Below are 16,220 nucleotides of genomic sequence, written 5' to 3' on the forward strand. Positions count from 1 at the left end.
TATGAATAAGGTACACAATTACAACTCCCTCTTGAGTAATTCAGGAAAGGTTTTCTATGGGAAGCCTAAATTGGATTTTGAAGAATAATTAGTTCACTAGGCAGACAACGAGGAAAGACATTCTAAGAAAAAGTATGAAATAACATATCCCATGGTATATTGAGGAAGTTTGAAATATTACTAGTTAATTACTGTTGGAGTACAAAGAGAAATATGGAGGGGAGAAATGGAGCTGGAAAAAAGCCACAGCCCAGATCGTGAGGAACCATGGATACCATGCTAACAAGCATGCATTTCTTCCTAAGGTTATATGCTGTTTGAAATGAAAGCTATGGTGATGAATGGCCAATAAGGGGTCTGGCAAATTGAGGTACTTAATGAGATAAAAGGATGGCCTGGAGCCATTATCCATTTCAAAAGGTAATAACAATACCAAAGATGACACTTTGGCTGGAATACCATTTAAGAAAATTTAGCTTAGAATGGGAGAGTTTGACTAGATGATCTTTACAGTCCTTTTAATCATCAATTTCCATGATTCTTTGACATCTGGGCCATGATGTCCCTGCACACACTCCATTCAACTTCTATTAAAATCCACACAATTTGTTGTCAATATATTGTGCTAGATAGTTTGATGAATACAAAAACAGGCCTTTCTGCAAAGTGTCCTGACACTTTGGCAGGTGGGGCTGAGAGTAGCCCAGATTTGGGAACTGCTAATGCAATCTTAGGTGAACCTGTAAGGAAGTGAGAAAGAAGGTAAACACCTGGGAGGTGGAGATAGAGGTGGAGATGGGCTTGTTTAGGAGTAAATTAGGACATCTCAAAATTAGCAACTCCTCCCTAAGATGGACCATTATTCCCTCTATAAAAATGTCACTCTGCCCAACTCGCAGCACCCTGCAAGCTGCTTCTGTCTCTACCCTACTTGTTCCTCTGGTGAGCTAGGTAAGTGAGCAGTTCAACTCCGCTCAAGGGTACTTAGGGCTATAAATTATGAAAGTCCAGGATGTGTTCTAAGGCAAAGAGGCACTAGATACAAGGCTTCTTTTTAGTATACTCTGGGGAACTTTGGTATAAGTTTAAATTTACTGAAAAGAAAAATGAAACAAAGACTAGGACTATGTATATTATCTCCTTTCTTTGAGGTCGCTTCCCTCATAACATGGATATCATGGGGTTCTAATTATCCACAGGCAGGTTGCCTTCTTTACAACTGAGCTTTTCCTCTCTATTGTGTAATAAGGTCTGAGGGTCACTTCCTGCTTGGAGAATGAGAACAGAAGCTGGATCTAATAGCAGTTACCCTTAGCTTCATATCACCTAGGCTCGTTGGCTTTGCTCACATTGTCTATTTTCTCTGACCTAGAAGTCTTGAGAGTTCAGTTCAGCCATTGATGCTCCTTAGGTTGAGTAAGGCATGTCATGTAGATGATGGACCTGTGCCCACAGTATGCTTCAAACCTAGAAAGAGGAAGCAGATGAAGTGGAACACTCAGGACTTCTACAGCTCCAGAACAAAGCTAATATTATCCCTGGTAATGGCAGGAAGCCAAAAACAGAAAGTCATTTTTCCTACATTCATTCAGGAATGGAAATAAGACCTACGGCTTATATTCCTAATTTCATCACTCTCTTGCTACATGGCTTGAACAAGTCATTCAACTCTGAATTGGTTCTTGATTACAACAGAATGAATTTAATCATGACTGACTAATTCTGAACAATTATTAAAAATAATTAGAACTATTTATATGTTTAAACAAGAAATAAGAATAGTAAGGGGTTGGTCTCTCTTTTTCCTCCCTTTAGGTTACTCAAACTTGCAAAAAAAAAATGCCTAAACTCCTACAAGGCGTCATCACTGTCATCGATGTTTTCTACCAATATGCCACCCAGCACGGGGAGTATGATACGTTGAACAAGGCAGAGCTGAAAGAACTTCTGGAAAATGAGTTTCATCAAATTCTGAAGGTAAGAACTCCACGCCAGGATGGAGTTATGCAGCAATTTTCTTCTTTATCCCTTTCCACCTTCTTGTCACATACGTCAAACATCCTGGAGGATTCTCCCTACTTGGTGAGAGAGAACAGGGCTTGGTAAAAGTTTCAGATAAGGTCAAAAGCTGATCCGTGATGGTTTCCATAGCATAACTAACGGAAGTGACCCTACTAAACAACAAACAAAACCCACAGGTTAAATAATGTCCTATCTAAGTGACTAATTCCTACAAACCCAGACAGTCCTCAGAAAAACTGTGAAGTAGATTTCTGAGTTCAGGAAATTAGCATTTACTCCTGAATCACAAAAATGGGTCCACCACCTTAAAACTGTCAGGTCTAGATTTGATAACTTAGATATTTGGGACCTTATATCAGACTCCTGAGTTTCAATTCCTTAAATTTGGATTTCTGTGGATTTCAGATATGATATTCAGATATCAGATGTCAGATATTCAGTGTGTCAGCTATGAATCTCATAATCTTTCCCACTAACCTTTTTCCTTCATCTTTTTGCCCACAGCAAAAACCTGGTGTCATTTTTTATTTTCTCTCTCTCAGCAGACACCACTACCTTCTAACCTCCATCTAACTCGTCAATAATCTCTCAAAACAACCCATTTCTCTTCTTCACTATTATTAGTCCCCCGGTTCAGGCCACCTACTACTTCTACTCTCAGCATTAGATGCAAATATAATCATTTCACTCCTCAGCTAAAAATCCTTCAATAGTTCCCAATCGCTCTTAAAATGAAGTACAAAGTTCCTTAACATAAAAGTCATAATCTAGTCCCTATTTGTCTCTCTATCCACATTTCTTGACTCTTCAAACTCTAAATCTAGCAATCCTGAATTTCCTTAAGTTCCTTGAATGCTCCATAACTTCTCTCACCTCTAGCCCTTTGTTCATATAATTCCCTCTGCCTAGAACAATCTTTTCCCCTTCTCTTTCTCTTCCTACTTCTTCATTTGGCTAATTCTAATCCATCCTTCAAAAGGCATCATTTCCTCTCATTAACCTTTCTAGGACCCCCAATGGTTCCTCTCTGATGTACTCTTGTAGAAAACTTATCACAATAAATTATAATTTTAAGTTTGTATATCTGACCAACTAAACTTTAAATTCCATTTTTTTTCAGGAAGCAAACTTGTTCACTTCTTTATACTCTGATATGACATAATGGTAGGCAACTAGTAAAATAATAAATCTTTGTTCAGTGAGTAAATTAAGTAGCTAGTTAATTTAATTGGATAAAGTTGATATAATTAATGTAGGTATAAAAACATATTACTTATAAATTAGCTAATCATTCATATTTGACCCATTCTTTACCAAAAATAATCAGCCCTCTTGTTTCCTTTCATCTTCCAGTTGCATCCTATTCTAGCTGTTTCCCACCACATTATTCATTCCATATTCCTTTTTCTCTTTCTGCTCAGGATACAGAAATGCAGCCTAAAGGACTGTGTGAATGAGTTCCATATAAATAACCCAAACATTTACATTTTCACATCTTTCCTTCAGTTCGTTAGCCAGATGTATTGTCCATACTAACAGAGCTACTCTTTGTACCTTTCTCTTATACAGAATCCAAACGATCCAGATACTGTGGATATCATCTTGCAAAGTCTGGATCAAGACCATAACAAGAAAGTGGATTTTACTGAGTATCTTCTGATGATATTCAAGCTGGTTCAGGCTCGTAATAAAATCATTGGCAAAGATTACTGCCAAGCTTCAGGGTCAAAGCTGAGAGATGACACTCACCAGCACCAAGAGGAACAAGAAGAAACTGAAAAAGAGGAGAACAAATGGCAAGAATCCTCTTTTAGTCATTCAAGTTGGAGTGCAGGAGAGAATGATTCCTATTCCAGAAACGTCAGAGGAAGTCTTAAACCTGGGACTGAATCCATATCCAGAAGACTGAGTTTTCAAAGAGACTTTTCTGGCCAACATAACTCCTGCTCAGGTCAGTCTTCCAGCTATGGTGAGAAAAACTCCGACTCCCATCAGTCTTCGGGCCACAGCCAATGTGGGTCTGGGTCAGGGCAGTCTCCCAACTATGGCCAACATGGCACTGGCTCCGGACAATCTTCCAGCAATGGCCCACATGGGTCTGGCTCAGGCCAGTCTTCTGGCTTTGGTCACCACGAGTCTGGCTCAGGCCAGTCCTCTGGTTACAGTCAGCATGGATCTGGCTCAGGTCACTCCTCCAGCTACGGACAACACGGCTCTAGGTCAGGACAGTCATCTAGGGGTGAACGACACAGATCTAGCTCAGGTTCGTCTTCCAGCTATGGTCAGCATGGGTCTGGTTCCCATCAGTCTTCGGCCCATGGCCGACAAGGGTCTGGACCTGGCCAGTCTCCTAGCCACATCCGACATGGGTCCGGTTCGGGGCACTCCTCCAGCCACGGCCAACACGGGTCTGGCTCAAGTTGTTCTTCCGGCCGTGGCCATTATGAGTCTGGCTCAGGCCAGACTTCTGGCTTTGGGCAACACGAGTCTGGCTCAGGACAGTCCTCTGGTTATAGTCAGCATGGTTTTGGCTCAGGTGACTCCTCTAGCCAGGGACAACATGGATCTATGTCAGGGCAGGCATCAAGCTCCGGCCAACATGGCTCTAGCTCACATCAGACTTCCAGCTATGGTCAGCATGAGTCTGCGTCCCATCACTCTTCAGGTCGCGGCCAACACAGCTCTGGATCTGGCCAGTCTCCAGGCCACGGCCAGCATGGGTCTGGGTCAGGGCAGTCTCCCAGCTACGGCCAACATGGGTCTGGCTTCGGTCGATCTTCCAGCAGTGGCCCATATGTGTCTGGTTCAGGCTACTCTTCTGGCCTTGGTCACCACGAGTCTAGCTCAGGGCATTCTTCTGGTTACACTCAACATGGATCTGACTCAGGTCACTCCTCCGGCCACGGACAACAGGGCTGTAGGTCAGGACAGTCATCTAGGGGCGAACGACACAGATCTAGCTCAGGTTCGCCTTCCAGCTATGGTCAGCATGGGTCTGGCTCCCGTCAGTCTTCAGGCCACGGCCGACAAGGGTCTGGATCTGGCCAGTCTCCTAGCCGCGGCCGACATGGGTCCGGTTCCGGGCACTCCTCCAGCCACGGCCAACACAGGTCAGGCTCAAGTTGTTCTTCCAGCCGTGGCCATTATGAGTCTGGCTCAGGCCAGGCTTCTGGCTTTGGGCAACACGAGTCTGGCTCAGGACAGGGCTATAGTCAGCATGGTTCTGGCTCAGGTCACTTCTCTAGCCAGGGACGACATGGATCTACATCAGGGCAGTCATCAAGCTCCGGCCAACATGGCTCTAGCTCAGGTCAATCTTCCAGCTATGGTCAGCATGAGTCTGCCTCCCATCACGCTTTGGGCCGTGGCCGACACGGCTCTGGATCTGGCCAGTCTCCAGGCCATGGCCAGCATGGGTCTGGGTCAGGGCAGTCTCCCAGCTACGGCCGACATGGGTCTGGCTCCGGTCAGTCTTCCAGCAATGGCCCACATGGGTCTGGCTCAGGACAGTCTTCTGGCTTTGGTCACCACGAGTCTAGCTCACGGCAGTCCTCTGGTTACACTCAGCATGGATCTGGCTCAGGTCACTCCTCCAGCTACGGACAACACGGCTCTAGGTCAGGACAGTCATCTAGGGGCGAACGACACGGATATAGCTCAGGTTCGTCTTCCCGCTATGGTCAGCATGGGTCTGGCTCCTGTCAGTCTTCGGGCCATGGCCGACAAGGGTCTGGATCTGGCCAGTCTCCTAGCCCTAGCCATGGCAGACATGGGTCTGGTTCTGGGCAGTCTTCCAGCTATGGCCCACATGGGTCTGGCTCAGGGCGGTCTTCCAGCCGTGGCCCATATGAGTCTGGCTCCGGTCACTCTTCTGGCTTAGGTCAACAAGAGTCTCGCTCAGGACAGTCCTCTGGCTACGGTCAACACGGATCTAGCTCGGGTCATTCCTCTACCCATGGGCAACATGGTTCTACATCAGGACAGTCATCGAGATGTGGCCAACATGGAGCTAGCTCAGGTCAGTCTTCCAGCCACGGTCAGCATGGCTCTGGCTCAAGTCAGTCTTCTGGCTATGGCCAACAGGGCTCTGGATCTGGCCAGTCTCCTAGTCGCGGCCAACATGGGTCCGGTTCCGAGCACTCTTCCAGCTATGGCCAACATGGGTCTGGCTCCAGTTGGTCTTCCAGCAATGGCCCACATGGGTCTGGCTCAGGCCAGTCTTCTGGCTTTGGTCACCACGAGTCTGGCTCAGGCCAGTCCTCTGGTTACAGTCAGCATGGATCTGGCTCAGGTCACTCCTCCGGCTATGGACAACACGGCTCTAGGTCAGGACAGTCATCTAGGGGCGAACGACACAGATCTAGCTCAGGTTCGCCTTCCAGCTATGGTCAGCATGGGTTTGGCTCCCGTCAGTCTTCAGGCCACGGCCGACAAGGGTCTGGATCTGGCCAGTCTCCTAGCCGCGGCCGACGTGGGTCCGGTTCCGGGCACTCCTCCAGCCACGGCCAACACAGGTCTGGCTCAAGTTGTTCTTCCAGCCGTGGGCATTATGAGTCTGGCTCAGGCCAAGCTTCTGGCTTTGGGCAGCACGAGTCTGGCTCAGGACAGTCCTCTGGCTATAGTCAGAATAGTTCTGGCTCAGGTCACTCCTCTAGCCAGGAACAACATGGATCTATGTCAGGGCAGTCGTCAAGCTATGGCCAACATGGCTCTAGCTCAGGTCAATCTTCCAGCTATGGTCAGCATGAGTCTGCCTCCTGTCACGCTTCGGGCCGTGGCCGACACGGCTCTGGATCTGGCCAGTCTCCAGGCCACGGCCAGCGTGGGTCTGAGTCAGGGCAGTCTCCCAGCTATGGCCGACATGGGTCTGGCTCCGGTCGGTCTTCCAGCAGTGGCCGACATGGGTCTGGCTCAGGCCAGTCTTCTGGCTTTGGTCACAAGTCTAGCTCAGGGCAGTCCTCTGGTTACACTCAGCATGGATCTGGCTCAGGTCACTCCTCCAGCTACGGACAACACGGCTCTAGGTCAGGACAGTCATCTAGGAGCGAACAACATGGATCTAGCTCAGGTTCGTCTTCCAGCTATGGTCAGCATGGGTCTGGCTCCCGTCAGTCTTTGGGCCACGGCCAACATGGGTCTGGGTCTGGCCAGTCTCCTAGCCCTAGCCGTGGCCGACATGGGTCTGGTTCTGGGCAGTCTTCCAGCTACGGCCCATATGGGTCTGGCTCAGGGTGGTCTTCCGGCCGTGGCCCATATGAGTCTGGCTCCGGTCACTCTTCTGGCTTAGGTCACCGAGAGTCTTGCTCAGGACAGTCCTCTGGCTATGGTCAACACGGATCTAGCTCGGGTCATTCCTCTACCCATGGGCAACATGGTTCTACATCAGGACAGTCATCGAGCTGTGGCCAACATGGAGCTAGCTCAGGTCAGTCTTCCAGCCACGGTCAGCATGGCTCTGGCTCAAGTCAGTCTTCTGGCTATGGCCGACAGGGCTCTGGATCTGGCCAGTCTCCAGGCCACGGCCAGCATGGGTCTGGGTCAAGGCAGTCTCCCAGCTACGGCCGACATGGGTCTGGCTCCGGTCGGTCTTCCAGCAGTGGCCAACATGGGTCTGGCTTAGGCGAGTCTTCTGGCTTTGGTCACCACGAGTCTAGCTCAGGGCAGTCCTCTGGTTACAGTCAGCATGGATCTGGCTCAGGTCATTCTTCTGGCTACGGACAACACGGCTCTAGGTCAGGACAGTCATCTAGGGGCGAACAACACAGATCTAGCTCAGGTTTGTCTTCCAGCTATGGTCAGCATGCTTCAGGCTCCCATCAATCTTCGGGCCACGGCCAACAAGGGTCTGGATCTGGCCACTCTCCTAGCCGTGTCCGACACGGGTCTGGTTCAGGGCACTCCTCCAGCCACGGCCAACACGGGTCAGGCTCAAGTTGTTCTTCCAGCCGTGGCCATTATGAGTCTGGCTCAGGCCAGGCTTCTGGCTTTGGGCAACACGAGTCTGGCTCAGGACAGGGCTATAGTCAGCATGGTTCTGGCTCAGGTCACTTCTCTAGCCAGGGACGACATGGATCTACATCAGGGCAGTCATCAAGCTCCGGCCAACATGGCTCTAGCTCAGGTCAATCTTCCAGCTATGGTCAGCATGAGTCTGCCTCCCATCATGCTTTGGGCCGTGGCCGACACGGCTCTGGATCTGGCCAGTCTCCAGGCCATGGCCAGCATGGGTCTGGGTCAGGGCAGTCTCCCAGCTACGGCCGACATGGGTCTGGCTCCGGTCAGTCTTCCAGCAATGGCCCACATGGGTCTGGCTCAGGACAGTCTTCTGGCTTTGGTCACCACGAGTCTAGCTCACGGCAGTCCTCTGGTTACACTCAGCATGGATCTGGCTCAGGTCACTCCTCCAGCTACGGACAACACGGCTCTAGGTCAGGACAGTCATCTAGGGGTGAACGACACGGATCTAGCTCAGGTTCGTCTTCCTGCTATGGTCAGCATGGGTCTGGCTCCTGTCAGTCTTCGGGCCATGGCCGACAAGGGTCTGGATCTGGCCAGTCTCCTAGCCCTAGCCATGGCAGACATGGGTCTGGTTCTGGGCAATCTTCCAGCTATGGCCCACATGGGTCTGGCTCAGGGCGGTCTTCCAGCCGTGGCCCATATGAGTCTGGCTCAGGTCACTCTTCTGGCTTAGGTCACCGAGAGTCTCGCTCAGGACAGTCCTCTGGCTATGGTCAACACGGATCTAGCTCGGGTCATTCCTCTACCCATGGGCAACATGGTTCTACATCAGGACAGTCATCAAGCTGTGGCCAACATGGAGCTAGCTCAGGTCAGTCTTCCAGCCATGGTCAGCATGGCTCTGGCTCAAGTCAGTCTTCTGGCTATGGCCAACAGGGCTCTGGATCTGGCCAGTCTCCTAGTCGCGGCCGACATGGGTCCAGTTCCGAGCACTCTTCCAGCTATGGCCAACATGGGTCTGGCTCCGGTTGCTCTTCCAGCAATGGCCCACATGGGTCTGGCTCAGGCCAGTCTTCTGGCTTTGGTCACCACGAGTCTGGCTCAGGCCAGTCCTCTGGTTACAGTCAGCATGGATCTGGCTCAGGTCACTCCTCCGGCTATGGACAACATGGTTCTAGGTCAGGACAGTCATCTAGGGGCGAACGACACAGATCTAGCTCAGGTTCGCCTTCCAGCTATGGTCAGCATGGGTCTGGCTCCCGTCAGTCTTCAGGCCACGGCCGACAAGGGTCTGGATCTGGCCAGTCTCCTAGCCGTGGCCGACATGGGTCCGGTTCTGGGCACTCCTCCAGCCACGGCCAACACAGGTCTGGCTCAAGTTGTTCTTCCAGCCGTGGGCATTATGAGTCTGGCTCAGGCCAAGCTTCTGGCTTTGGGCAACACGAGTCTGGCTCAGGACAGTCCTCTGGCTATAGTCAGAATAGTTCTGGCTCAGGTCACTCCTCTAGCCAGGGACAACATGGATCTATGTCAGGGCAGTCGTCAAGCTATGGCCAACATGGCTCTAGCTCAGGTCAATCTTCCAGCTATGGTCAGCATGAGTCTGCCTCCTGTCACGCTTCGGGCCGTGGCCGACACGGCTCTGGATCTGGCCAGTCTCCAGGCCACGGCCAGCGTGGGTCTGAGTCAGGGCAGTCTCCCAGCTATGGCCGACATGGGTCTGGCTCCGGTCGGTCTTCCAGCAGTGGCCGACATGGGTCTGGCTCAGGCCAGTCTTCTGGCTCTGGTCACAAATCTAGCTCAGGGCAGTCCTCTGGTTACACTCAGCATGGATCTGGCTCAGGTCACTCCTCCAGCTACGGACAACACGGCTCTAGGTCAGGACAGTCATCTAGGAGCGAACAACATGGATCTAGCTCAGGTTCATCTTCCAGCTATGGTCAGCATGGGTCTGGCTCCCGTCAGTCTTTGGGCCACGGCCAACATGGGTCTGGGTCTGGCCAGTCTCCTAGCCCTAGCCGTGGCCGACATGGGTCTGGTTCTGGGCAGTCTTCCAGCTACGGCCCATATGGGTCTGGCTCAGGGTGGTCTTCCGGCCGTGGCCCATATGAGTCTGGCTCCGGTCACTCTTCTGGCTTAGGTCACCGAGAGTCTTGCTCAGGACAGTCCTCTGGCTATGGTCAACACGGATCTAGCTCGGGTCATTCCTCTACCCATGGGCAACATGGTTCTACATCAGGACAGTCATCGAGCTGTGGCCAACATGGAGCTAGCTCAGGTCAGTCTTCCAGCCACGGTCAGCATGGCTCTGGCTCAAGTCAGTCTTCTGGCTATGGCCGACAGGGCTCTGGATCTGGCCAGTCTCCAGGCCACGGCCAGCATGGGTCTGGGTCAAGGCAGTCTCCCAGCTACGGCCGACATGGGTCTGGCTCCGGTCGGTCTTCCAGCAGTGGCCAACATGGGTCTGGCTTAGGCGAGTCTTCTGGCTTTGGTCACCACGAGTCTAGCTCAGGGCAGTCCTCTGGTTACAGTCAGCATGGATCTGGCTCAGGTCACTCTTCTGGCTACGGACAACACGGCTCTAGGTCAGGACAGTCATCTAGGGGCGAACAACACAGATCTAGCTCAGGTTTGTCTTCCAGCTATGGTCAGCATGCTTCAGGCTCCCATCAATCTTCGGGCCACGGCCAACAAGGGTCTGGATCTGGCCACTCTCCTAGCCGTGTCCGACACGGGTCTGGTTCAGGGCACTCCTCCAGCCACGGCCAACACGGGTCAGGCTCAAGTTGTTCTTCCAGCCGTGGCCATTATGAGTCTGGCTCAGGCCAGGCTTCTGGCTTTGGGCAACACGAGTCTGGCTCAGGACAGGGCTATAGTCAGCATGGTTCTGGCTCAGGTCACTTCTCTAGCCAGGGACGACATGGATCTACATCAGGGCAGTCATCAAGCTCCGGCCAACATGGCTCTAGCTCAGGTCAATCTTCCAGCTATGGTCAGCATGAGTCTGCCTCCCATCATGCTTTGGGCCGTGGACGACACGGCTCTGGATCTGGCCAGTCTCCAGGCCATGGCCAGCATGGGTCTGGGTCAGGGCAGTCTCCCAGCTACGGCCGACATGGGTCTGGCTCCGGTCAGTCTTCCAGCAATGGCCCACATGGGTCTGGCTCAGGACAGTCTTCTGGCTTTGGTCACCACGAGTCTAGCTCACGGCAGTCCTCTGGTTACACTCAGCATGGATCTGGCTCAGGTCACTCCTCCAGCTACGGACAACACGGCTCTAGGTCAGGACAGTCATCTAGGGGTGAACGACACGGATCTAGCTCAGGTTCGTCTTCCTGCTATGGTCAGCATGGGTCTGGCTCCTGTCAGTCTTCGGGCCATGGCCAACAAGGGTCTGGATCTGGCCAGTCTCCTAGCCCTAGCCATGGCAGACATGGGTCTGGTTCTGGGCAATCTTCCAGCTATGGCCCACATGGGTCTGGCTCAGGGCGGTCTTCCAGCCGTGGCCCATATGAGTCTGGCTCAGGTCACTCTTCTGGCTTAGGTCACCGAGAGTCTCGCTCAGGACAGTCCTCTGGCTATGGTCAACACGGATCTAGCTCGGGTCATTCCTCTACCCATGGGCAACATGGTTCTACATCAGGACAGTCATCAAGCTGTGGCCAACATGGAGCTAGCTCAGGTCAGTCTTCCAGCCATGGTCAGCATGGCTCTGGCTCAAGTCAGTCTTCTGGCTATGGCCAACAGGGCTCTGGATCTGGCCAGTCTCCTAGTCGCGGCCGACATGGGTCCAGTTCCGAGCACTCTTCCAGCTATGGCCAACATGGGTCTGGCTCCGGTTGCTCTTCCAGCAATGGCCCACATGGGTCTGGCTCAGGCCAGTCTTCTGGCTTTGGTCACCACGAGTCTGGCTCAGGCCAGTCCTCTGGTTACAGTCAGCATGGATCTGGCTCAGGTCACTCCTCCGGCTATGGACAACATGGTTCTAGGTCAGGACAGTCATCTAGGGGCGAACGACACAGATCTAGCTCAGGTTCGCCTTCCAGCTATGGTCAGCATGGGTCTGGCTCCCGTCAGTCTTCAGGCCACGGCCGACAAGGGTCTGGATCTGGCCAGTCTCCTAGCCGCGGCCGACATGGGTCCGGTTCTGGGCACTCCTCCAGCCATGGCCAACACAGGTCTGGCTCAAGTTGTTCTTCCAGCCGTGGGCATTATGAGTCTGGCTCAGGCCAAGCTTCTGGCTTTGGGCAACACGAGTCTGGCTCAGGACAGTCCTCTGGCTATAGTCAGAATAGTTCTGGCTCAGGTCACTCCTCTAGCCAGGGACAACATGGATCTATGTCAGGGCAGTCGTCAAGCTATGGCCAACATGGCTCTAGCTCAGGTCAATCTTCCAGCTATGGTCAGCATGAGTCTGCCTCCTGTCACGCTTCGGGCCGCGGCCGACACGGCTCTGGATCTGGCCAGTCTCCAGGCCACGGCCAGCGTGGGTCTGAGTCAGGGCAGTCTCCCAGCTATGGCCGACATGGGTCTGGCTCCGGTCGGTCTTCCAGCAGTGGCCGACATGGGTCTGGCTCAGGCCAGTCTTCTGGCTTTGGTCACAAGTCTAGCTCAGGGCAGTCCTCTGGTTACACTCAGCATGGATCTGGCTCAGGTCACTCCTCCGGCTACGGACAACACGGCTCTAGGTCAGGACAGTCATCTAGGAGCGAACAACATGGATCTAGCTCAGGTTCGCCTTCCAGCTATGGTCAGCATGGGTCTGGCTCCCGTCAGTCTTTGGGCCATGGCCAACATGGGTCTGGATCTGGCCAGTCTCCTAGCCCTAGCCGTGGCCGACATGGGTCTGGTTCTGGGCAGTCTTCCAGCTACGGCCCATATGGATCTGGCTCAGGGTGGTCTTCCAGCTGTGGCCCATATGAGTCTGGCTCTGGTCACTCTTCTGGCTTAGGTCACCGAGAGTCTTGCTCAGGACAGTCCTCTGGCTATGGTCAACACGGATCTAGCTCGAATCATTCCTCTACCCATGGGCAACATGGTTCTACATCAGGACAGTCATCGAGCTGTGGCCAACATGGAGCTAGCTCAGGTCAGTCTTCCAGCCACGGTCAGCATGGCTCTGGCTCAAGTCAGTCTTCTGGCTATGGCCAACAGGGCTCTGGATCTGGCCAGTCTCCAGGCCACGGCCAGCATGGGTCTGGGTCAAGGCAGTCTCCCAGCTATGGCCGACATGGGTCTGGCTCCGGTCGGTCTTCCAGCAGTGGCCAACATGGTTCTGGCTTAGGCGAGTCTTCTGGCTTTGGTCACCACGAGTCTAGCTCAGGGCAGTCCTCTAGTTACAGTCAGCATGGATCTGGCTCAGGTCACTCCTCCAGCTACGGACAACACGGCTCTAGGTCAGGACAGTCATCTAGGGGTGAACGACACGGATCTAGCTCAGGTTCATCTTCCAGCTATGGTCAGCATGGGTCTGGCTCCCGTCAGTCTTCGGGCCACGGCCAACACGGGTCTGGATCTGGCCAGTCTCCTAGCCCTAGCCGTGGCCGACATGGGTCTGGTTCTGGGCAGTCTTCGAGCTATGGCCCACATGAGTCTGGCTCAGGGCGGTCTTCCGGCCGTGGCCCATATGAGTCTGGCTCAGGTCACTCTTCTGGCTTAGGTCAACAAGAGTCTCACTCAGGACAGTCCTCTGGCTATGGTCAACACGGATCTAGCTCGGGTCATTCCTCTACCCATGGGCAACATGGTTCTACATCAGGACAGTCATTGAGCTGTGGCCAACATGGAGCTAGCTCAGGTCAGTCTTCCAGCCACGGTCAGCATGGCTGTGGCTCAAGTCAGTCTTCTGGCTATGGCCGACAGGGCTCTGGATCTGGCCAGTCTCCAGGCTACGGCCAGCATGGGTCTGGGTCAAGGCAGTCTCCCAGCTACGGCCGACATGGGTCTGGCTCCGGTCGTTCTTCCAGCCGTGGCCCATATAAGTCTCGCTCGGGTCACTCTTCTGTCTTTGGTCAACATGAGTCTGGCTCAGGACATTCCTCTGCCTACAGTCAGCATGGTAGTGGCTCAGGGCACTTCTGTAGCCAAGGACAGCATGGTTCTACATCAGGACAGTCATCAACCTTTGACCAGGAGGGATCTAGCACAGGCCAGTCTTCCAGCTATGGCCACCATGGCTCTGGCTCCAGTCAGTCTTCCGGCTATGGCCAACACAGGGCTGGATCTGGCCAGTCTCTTAGCCACGGCCGACACAGGTCTGGTTCAGGGCAGTCTTCCAGCTACGGCCAACATGGGTCTGGCTCAGGACAGGCCTCTGGTTATAGTCAGCATGGAAGTGGCTCAGGGCAAGATGGGTATTCTTATTGCAAAGGAGGAAGTAACCATGAAGGCGGAAGTTCTGGCTCATATTTTCTCAGTTTTCCTAGTAGCACTTCACCCTATGAATATGTCCAAGAGCAGAGGTGCTACTTTTATCAGTGAATAATAAATATAAATGCAATTTACTCAAGTAGCAATTTAAGAAATAGGAAAGTCATCTATGAATTCATCATGAAAGACAAGCAATCCATCATGAAATTCTTTCTAAAAGTGAATCAATGCATTTCTGTCTCTTTCTTTAGAGCCTATAACTGTAGCATATATCTTGTTATGGGGTTCCTTCCAAAGACTGTTAGGCATTTGTGCTACTTTGTTAGAAAATACTGAGTGGAATAACTTGTTAGAATGAGGGTTAAACTTTGAGGAATAATGAAAAGCTTTTAAAGAGCTTTGGGTTTAGTTGGAGTTGTCTTTTTGAGAGCTCATCATTCGATTATAGATGGTGCCAAAGCTAACCTTACATTTCTTAAAAGCAAAATATTACAAATGCATTACCAGTCCTAGATACAAAGCTTTGTTTTACAGCAATTAGTGTACCCTAATTTTTAGTGTGTCCCATGTTTGGTGTGTCCCAATTTTTGGTATTGTGGCAGAAGGTGAAGGCTCTGAAAGCAAAGATGCAGCAGTGGTAGTGTCTTTACTTATCCAAACCATCAAGTCCCTTTTCTTGGGTATATATTTAATCAGTAAGTTAATCAGTGGCATAAAAAGTAGCATCAGGGTCTTTTCCCAAGCCAGTGAGCAAGAGCATTATTTCATAAAGAACAGGGATTTATCATTTCAGGGAAAAAAAAACATTCAAATGTGGGCTTTAGCTTGTTTTCAGCAAGAAAGATCTTGCTCTCTATTTCTAAGAGGCTACTCAATATTGGGAAATATATTGAGGAGTTATTCCATGGAAATACAATGCTTTCCACCTACTACTGTAGTTCAATAACGTTTCCACCTAAAAAAAATCATCCATGCCCAGATGAAAAGGAAGAGTATCTGTCACTGCTACATAGTTCCTTAATTTGACTATAACACATTTGTTTCAAGTCTTTGGATTCAAACAACCAGATTGCATTAAAATTGACAATAAATAAATGTTGATTAAATACTAAGACTTTTCTCATCTGTGCTTCATTTCACTTCTTACATACAGATGGTCATCCTAGAAACCAACCCAAACAGCGATTTCCCAATATTCTATTTTTCACAATGAAGAATAGATAAAGCATTCTTAAAACTCAATAAGACAAACTACTTCATTTTAAAATGATCAAAATTCCATCACACTGGTATTGGCAATGATTTTTTTGATATGACACCAAAATCACACACAATAATGTGGAGCTGTCAGCTCCATACATGTTATTGTCCCTGAAGCCCTTAGAGGGAGACAACATATGGAGGTAGAAGGCGATATTTGTCTTAGTTTAACAAAAACTTTTTAGTGTTAGTTTTAATTTTTAACAAAAAAAGTTTTTTAAAAAAATTTAAAACAGAAAAAAGCCTACAGAATAATGATGTAAAGAAAAAAATATTTGTGTTCAGCTATACAATGTGTTCGTGCTTTAAGCTAAGTATTAATTAAGAGAGTCAAAAAGTTTAAAAATGTAAAAGTCTGTAAACCTAAAAATTTACAGTAAGCTAAAGTTAATTTTTACTGGAGAAAGAAATTTTTTTATAAATTTAGTGTAATTCAAGTGTATAGTGTTTATACACTCTACAATAGTAGACAGTAATGTCCTAGGCCTTCCCATTCACTCACCACTCACTGACTGACACACCTAGAGCAACTTCTAGTCCTACATGCTCTATTCATGGTAAGTGCCCTATACAAGTGTACCTTTTTTATCTTTTATGCCATATTTTTACTG

General features: G+C 50.5%; 1 protein-coding gene across 3 annotated transcripts; it reads left to right on the top strand.

Annotated features, from left to right (window-relative positions):
- Positions 1-900: 900 nt before the first annotated feature.
- HRNR (hornerin) lies at positions 901-15,458 on the top strand. 3 transcript variants are annotated; one of them, XM_055359385.2, is made up of 5 exons: positions 1,840-1,977; positions 3,592-4,909; positions 5,606-10,954; positions 11,663-12,013; positions 12,713-14,770. In XM_055359385.2, exons 1-5 carry the CDS (start codon positions 1,840-1,842, stop codon positions 14,458-14,460), a joined length of 8,904 nt encoding a protein of 2,967 aa, XP_055215360.2. In that variant the 3' UTR covers positions 14,461-14,770. The 3 variants fall into 3 exon arrangements, with proteins under 3 accessions (NP_001420606.1, XP_055215360.2, XP_055215365.2); XM_055359390.2 differs by having other exon boundaries at positions 11,663-11,935; positions 12,635-14,770; NM_001433677.1 differs by adding an exon at positions 901-951 and having other exon boundaries at positions 1,816-1,977; positions 3,592-15,458.
- The last annotated feature ends 762 nt before the right edge of the window (positions 15,459-16,220 follow it).

This window comes from Gorilla gorilla, chromosome 1, assembly GCF_029281585.2.
Source record: "Gorilla gorilla gorilla isolate KB3781 chromosome 1, NHGRI_mGorGor1-v2.1_pri, whole genome shotgun sequence".
NCBI lineage: Eukaryota > Metazoa > Chordata > Mammalia > Primates > Hominidae > Gorilla > Gorilla gorilla.

Coding starts and splice junctions, on each gene's coding strand:
- HRNR (NM_001433677.1), top strand. CDS start 1,840: ATGCCTAAACTCCTACAAGGCGTCATCACTGTCATCGATGTTTTCTAC. Junction 1,978..3,591: donor AGTTTCATCAAATTCTGAAG/GTAAGAACTCCA, acceptor TCTCTTATACAG/AATCCAAACGATCCAGATAC.